The following is a 7,324-nucleotide window of genomic DNA, read 5'->3' as shown; positions in this document are numbered from 1 at the left end:
ATACAATAATTGGCCATTCACTCTCCAGAAGCCTGAGATCAAAAGTGAGCTCACCACCTACCCATTAGCTGGTATTGAGACATTCTCTGAGGCTGGGAATATAGCTCTGGAGTACAGAACTCACCTGGTATACATGAGAACATGGGTTCCATACCCAGCCCAAAAACAGAAAAGAATTAAATATTCTTGTCCAGACTCCTTCAAGACAATGCAGGAACTCAATATGGTGTGTGTGGGTGTGGGTATGTGTTGTGTACGGAAGGAAGAAAGTTGAAGAAGGGTGGGAAAGTGACATCTCACCCTTATTTACCATGTCTACAGAAGAGACACGCCTGTTTAATTTCCCTCTTGCTCTTCCTGAAGTCATGTCTAGAGACTGGGATTCAAACATGATCTTTATTTCATTGCTCAGTGGCTAGGGAATATTAATGTAATAGCCTCAACCGAATTCACATTAATTTCAAAACCATCGCCATCATCCAGCCACAACTCTACTGTGTGTAATAGAAACCCTGCCCAGGACTGGCTGCAGCCAGGCAGGGATGCATGGGATAGACAGCCGTTGTCTCATTCAGCATCCATAATAGAACAAACTCCCAGAAGTAACCATTCTTGGGTTAAATTTACACCAGAGCACTTGTCTGCACATTCACAGCACAGAAACAATAAGTTCTCACATGGCTTCTACAAAAATGAATCATGTTACAGCCTCTTCTAGGCACCTGGGCACATTTGTTCTGCAGGTATGTTCCGATCCCTGCCTGCACATTGTTCATAGAGTTGGGAAAATAAATATTAAAAAGTTAGTTCCTTATTTGGAAACTTTCACTCCTTCACATTCATAAATTCTGCCTTTCTGTTTCTAACTCATCAGTGGGAAATACTGGTCTATATACAAGTTTCCCTGAACATCTTAAAGATATTGCTTACTGCCTGCATCTAAATAGGGCCCACTTCCTTCAGCAAACCACAGTGAATAGCCTGGATCTGTCCCCAGAGAGATAACACATTCTTCAACTCTTGCCCTCTGAGCATTTTCAAAATTAGATAGCTACATAGTTCCTTCACTTCTTTGACAAATATATATCCAGTACACACTGTGTGGCAAACACCGAAGGGTAGAGGTTTGCTCCAGCCCCAGCCCACAAGGTCCCCATGGGTCAGTCTGAATGAAGCCTTTCAGTGGCTCTGAGCTTCCTGAAACTCAAGCACCCACCCTGTGCCTCTGCCTTGTTCTAAAACCATATTTGTTGACTAAAGGCATGACATAGGATTTATTTTCTACATAGAACTTTCCAATTAACACAGACATTCCAAAGTCAAAAGTATAAGTCAGGAGTGCTATTAGTTGAGCAGGGCTTAAAATACAAATCAACTCTAATAACGTGCTCGGGAGAATGTTTCCTCCTGCTGATGGACATCTTGCCAGGCTGGGAAATGTGAAAGGATCTCTTTCATGTGTGCTGCCTCCAAAACTGTCATAGGCTCTGTTACAATTTGTTGTGGCCCAGGCCTGTTTGCACCAGGGGCTGACAGGAGCTTGTTAACGCCAAAAAGGCTCCTCTCCTCAAACCTGCAGAAGCTGAATGTCACTGATATGACTATCTCAGCTGTTAGGAGGAACAACCTTCTTCTCACTTTCCTGGAAGGCAGCTAGGTGCAAATCTCCAGGAACAATTCACCTTTCAAATTACAGAGTCCAAGAGTGGCAGAGTGGAGAGGATAAAGCTGCCACAAAACAAGGAAATTACAGGCAAAAAAACTTGTGCAAACAGAGTGAGGGGGAACGGTTGGTGTGAGCTTAATATTTCATCTGAGCAGAGGCCAGGAATGTTCTGGAGACTGTTAAGGCTCTGCATCGCATCTAATTTTTTTTTTAATACAAGATCCAAAAACATCATCATCCTACTTGAGCACAATCCAAGTCACTGGATATACTGGGAGAAGAATGAATTCGACTGCTTAAAAATCCTTCGCTCAAGAACCAGGCATAAATTTCACTGTGGTGATTAAGAGCTGATTCTAATGCCACATGAAATTTGTTTTTAAATGGTTATTTTATTCAGAGTGGTTGCTTTTTAATGATGCTATCTTAATTTCCCACTAAACCCTTTTTCATCTATAGTCATCCAACATTAATATTTATTTTGTTCATTTAGTTTTAAAGTATTCTTAAATTAAAGCTCTTACAAATGTTGCTGAAGATAATTCAGCATAGGCACTACCACAAAAAAAATCATGAACAATATGATCACTGTGTCATAACTGTAATATAACTTAATAAACACAATATTAGAAACTATTTTAGTATATTAAGAAACAACCATTCTAGAACATGTTATAAAATCCACTGCCATATATACCTTTAAAAAAAAAACCTATACATTTCTTCATCTCGGAATTTTTACCAATGTAGTTAGATCTCACACTATAATGACAATCATACTTTTTTTTTTTTTTTTTTGGTGTAGTGTTGGGGATTGAACTCAGGGCCTTGTACATGCAAGGCAAGCACATACCAACTGAGCTAAGCCCCAACCCAATGATAGTCATACTTAAGAATCACTTTGTGTTCAAATATTTTCCATGTATGTATTATTTTTCATTGTCTTTTCCCTAAAATAAAATCTTCAGAATTTATACATAACAACTTTCAGAAACCTCATTACAAATTATAGTAAAATAAAGCCATGATGATATTGAACTTGTACCGTATTTAATGCAATATACAACCACACTGTCTCTTGTTCCCATTTGGGCTTCAGAATTTCTTATCCTAATACAACATTCTGCAGAACACTTCAGTACAATATGGGTTCAGGACACAGCAATATCATATCCATTGCAGGAAAATTCAATGGTTTTCTCCCTGGGAAAGTACCAAATCTCAAAATCCTACACACTAATCCATTTTTATTTTCTCTTCCCCATAATTCATTTTCAAATCTAAAAGAAGCTCTTGGCTGAAGCCTTACACTGTCTGCAGCATGTGTTTTCTTTGCAAATTTCCTTTTAGGAAACATGATAAAGAAAGCAACATATCCCCTAGGCATCCCAAGTAAACCATTATAAATTCATATTCTCTTTCTCACTAATTTGGATGGTAAGCGAGGAAGAAGAGGAAGAGCCCATAAGTGCCCTTACTCCAAAAAGGGAAGATAAAACTTCTCTGCTTTTCTAAGCCTGGGGGTACTGTGTCAGAGGCAGAAAAACACCCCAGACAGATACTTGTGTCACTTTGCTAACTGAAGAAGTTGCTGCCATCGCCAACAATATGTTCACATTCATTTTTGAGGCTTGTGTTCTAATCATCAGAATTTTCTAAAATTACATACTTTTTTTAAAAGACTTTTCCCAGAGCCAAACTCATGACAAAAACATTAGTCTCAGCTTCAAGGTTCCCTGTCTTAACTCAATACAGTAGAAATCAAAAGCAAATGCATTCAAATCCTCAAGGGCTCACTTCTTCCTTTCTGTACTTGGAGTTCAACAGGAGAGTAGTTTGTGCATTTTCTTCCACTGCCCGTCTTGGTTGTGCCTGTAGAATTTGAAGATTTGTTCCATTCCTGAACACCTGGCAGGCTGTGATTTACATGTGAGAAAACAATTCTGGGGTTATTATCAAGGAGCCAGAAGCTTCTCCCTGGTTAGCTGTCCTTCAGGAGAGGGCTAGAAACAAGGGAAGGCGGAAGGGAAGCAGATTCTATCTGAAGCTCTGTAGGACAAGTAACACAGGTAAATCCAAAGCAAGGGAGGCAAATATATTTAAAAAAAAAAAGAATATTATTTATTATCTTCTTTATTAATACTCACATGTAACCTTTGCTTTTTTACACAAAAGTCTACTTTAGAGGAATGCCTCCTTAGTTTATTATCAGGCCCAGTGGGGCTTTTTTTTCCTGGACCACTTCCCCTTTGTCCGCCCCACCCCCCACCCACATCCAGATTACTCTTACATGTTCACAGATACCACGAAAACTTTGTAAACAAGATTTGGGTTACTGGAACTAGATTTCATCAACATTCCACTTCAAAATGGAAGGCAGGTGGGAGAGAGGGTGAGAAATAGGAGAAAGGGGAAGGGGAAAGAGACAGGGGACAAGAGAGGAGGGACCACTGTTCAGAACTTTCAAGTCTTACCTTTTCTGAGGTGTGTGTGTATGTGTGTGTGTTTGTGTGTGCATGTGTGTGTGTGTTCTGTTCCTTGAAATTCACTGACTCAAAACATCGACAGCTAGTGCCTGTGTGGTTATTTATATTATATATCTATAATAGAATATGTGGGCTACCTCAGTTTGGGTCTGGGCTGTTTGTTTAAACACATCACAGTTATCTTTGTGGGCGTCTCCACAGAGTGTCGGATCTCCTGGGAAACTCTCTCAGAGCCCTCAGAGCCGGGGCTTCCGAAGTAGGGTCTTGCTGAGGTCTTTGACCTCCTCGGGGCTGTTGACCCGCTCATAACCCAACACAGCCATGGGCTGGTAGCAAAACTCCTCCACCTGCTTGATCTGCTGGAAGGTGAGTGCCGTCCGCCAGGCATTGGCGGCCTGCGTGGCATTGCGAGCTGATACCACGAATGGCTTGGAGGAGGATCCTGAGCCACTGGTCATGTTCAGGGCAAACTGCTCCATTTCTGGACTCACCAGCAGCCCCACAAAGTCGTACACCCTCCGTAGCGTCTTAATGGGGTCTCCCACCAGGTCCTCGTACCGCACCACCAGGTAGTGACCCTGCAGCCAGTCGGGGGGCTGCAGGGCTGTCTGCAGCGTCTTGGCCATACTGTTGCAGATGACCTCCATAGCGCCCAGCGCATGGTAGTCTGCGGGGCCGCCCATACCCTCCTTCTTGGCACCCAGCTTGTGACCGGCGGCCTCCAGGAAGGGCATTCGATGGGCTCGCGGATCCCGGCTGCGCACCACTTGTAGGCTCTCACGGATGAGGCCGTGGCGCGAGCGGATGCGTGAGCTGGCAACCGCACGGGGATCACGCACCAGGTGGATGACCTTGAGGTCCAGGGCCGGGTCTCGAAGCAGTGGCGCCAATACTGCCACGTCGAAGACGCGCACGCCCTTGATGACCAGCGTGCGGTACTTGCGGCACTCCTCCTCAAAGCGTGCCAGGCGCTGAGGAGGGCACTTCTTGCACACCCGGTCGTCCACCAGTCCCACGACCTCCTTACGGTAGGCGGGGCACAGTGGCGAGGAGCACACCACTTTGTTGGTGGCTGCCCCAAAGATGCCCAGAGTAGTAAGGTTGCGCCCCCCACTGCCCGCCGGACTATACAACTGGAAAACGGAGAGATCGCAGCGATAGAGAGCGCTCAGCATGTCCCGCGCTGCCCCCTGCAGGGAAACGGCGTCCCCGGGGTACAGTTTTTGCCACACGTGCCACACTGGCTCGTAGAGGAAGAACACCTCGGGGTTCTGGTTGAAAAGCTCGCCGAAGAAGGACGAGCCCGAGCGCCACGTGGTAAACACATATACCAGCTGCCGCTTGTCCCCGCCGTCCCTGGTGCCCCGAGTGCCATTGCCTGGAGGGGCCGCGGCCCCCACCACTCCCAAGGCTGCCGCAGGAGCTGCCCCGACGGCGGCAGCGGGAGGGCGGTACGGAGTGCGGGGGTCCAAACGGGTGTGAGAGCGGGGTGGAGCCGCTGGAGGCGGCCCCGGGCGCCCCCAGCTGCCCCCAGCTGCCCCTGCCGCGGCACCCAGCGGCCCGTCGAGGTTGCACTGCTGCAGCGGCTCCTTGTGCCATTTGTAGTCCAGGAGGTTGAGCATGGTAAGCACCAGCAGCAGTGCATAGCCCGCACACAGCACCAGCGCCTTCCTGCGGAACACCTTCATTCCGAGCGGGGACGCGGGCCAGCGGCGTCCTGGGCGCCGGGGCCACGGCGGGAGCAGGGCGCGTGGCGCGGCGGCAGGCACAGCCGGGAGCAGCCGGGGCAGCGCGCCCGGGGGCAGAGCTCGCGAAGAGCTGCGGCTCATCACAGGCACAGCTCCGGCCGGCAAAGCGGCGGAGGCGGCCCTGCAGCCCGAGAAGGGGACGCAGCGGGCCAGCTGCGGGCGCCGGGACTGGGGCCGCGGCTCCGAGGCGGGCGCGGCGGCAGTGGCGGCTGGTCCCTGGCGCCCAAGGCTGGCTCTCCCATGGCAGCGGCTCGGAGACGACCTGTCAGGGGAAGCGGAGTGAGTGGGTGCGCCCCAATCTCCCTCCCAGCTACCTCCTCCGCCTGAGTAACGCCCACCCACAAGTCTGCCGGCTCCCCCACTCACCTGGAGCCGCGGGCGCGCCCCAGAGCGGCCCCGGATCACACGGGAGGACTGTCCAACTGTCACTCCTTCCTCGAATTCTCTTCTGCTCTTTTCTGCTGGGGGTCCCTGCGCCTTCGAGGGAGCCGCGGGACTCTGCAGCCCTAGCCCTGGACAGAGTTTCCTGGCAGCGGGCGCCCTGCAGCTCGGAAAGGGAAACTTTCACAGGGCCCGGAGCCCTGCTGCGCGCTCCGTTGAACCCGGCGCGTCCCGGCTCCAGCGACGTATTCTCCTCTCTCTCGGGACCGCAGCTTCCTTCCTCGCTCTAGGGGGCGAAGCGGGCTAGAGGCGACGGTAAGGGTGGCTTATACGCGACCCAGCTCAGGGCAAAGGGGCTGTCGCTGTCTCGCTCTCGGCCTCTGCACAGCCAATCTTCCCATCTCTCTGGCTGCGGCGGATGGGGTGCAGCGCGACCCCGCAGCGGCGGCGGCTGCTTCTTCCATCACCGGGAGGATGCCCGGGCGGGCAGCGCAAGCAAGCCCCGCCGCTCCGCAGCTTCAGATTGGCCCGGAAGGACCCTGCATACACAGCTCTAAGCAAAGGAGCCCCGGTCCGCAGTGCTCTCTTGCCTGCCCCGCCCCCGGCACGAGCCGCTTCTGGCCAACGAGGTATCCAGGCAGAGAAAGCCCCCGCCGCCGCCGCCGCGCGAAAGCGGCGCCTGGGAGGATGCTGCTACCCGACTCCCCCTACGCCGAGCGCCTGCAACGCGCTCGGGCCAGCCTCTGTGCGGCTTCTGCCAGCCGGCGCGGGTTGGCGCGCGCCGCCGTCTGTCGCCGGGGCTCCTCCCCTTCGCCGAGCTGCCCTCCTCCTCCGCCTGTCCCACGCCCGCCCTCCTCGCAGCGCCTGACTCCCGCCGCCGCCTCCTTGGGGGCTGGAGATGCGACCCGGTTTACATCCGCGCTGCTTGGGCCGCCATCCGCGGTTGGAAAGACGTAGTTCTCTGTGCGCAAAGCGCCGGGGCGCGGGCGCGTAATTCGCAGCCTCTGGGGCTGGGAGCTACCGGAGACTTAGATTCTGCGTGG

At 51.0% G+C, this 7,324-nt stretch overlaps 1 protein-coding gene across 1 annotated transcript; it reads right to left on the bottom strand.

Annotated features, from left to right (window-relative positions):
• Positions 1–2,342: 2,342 nt before the first annotated feature.
• On the bottom strand, positions 2,343–5,982 carry Chst2 (carbohydrate sulfotransferase 2). The gene has a single exon (XM_026385073.2). It carries the CDS (start codon positions 5,979–5,981, stop codon positions 4,389–4,391), a length of 1,593 nt encoding a protein of 530 aa, XP_026240858.2. The 5' UTR covers position 5,982; the 3' UTR covers positions 2,343–4,388.
• Positions 5,983–7,324: the final 1,342 nt, after the last annotated feature.

Source organism: Urocitellus parryii, chromosome 2, assembly GCF_045843805.1.
Source record: "Urocitellus parryii isolate mUroPar1 chromosome 2, mUroPar1.hap1, whole genome shotgun sequence".
NCBI classification, from domain to species: domain Eukaryota; kingdom Metazoa; phylum Chordata; class Mammalia; order Rodentia; family Sciuridae; genus Urocitellus; species Urocitellus parryii.
The sequence above is the reverse complement of the archived record's forward strand: the minus strand, read 5'-3'. Positions and strand labels throughout refer to the sequence as shown.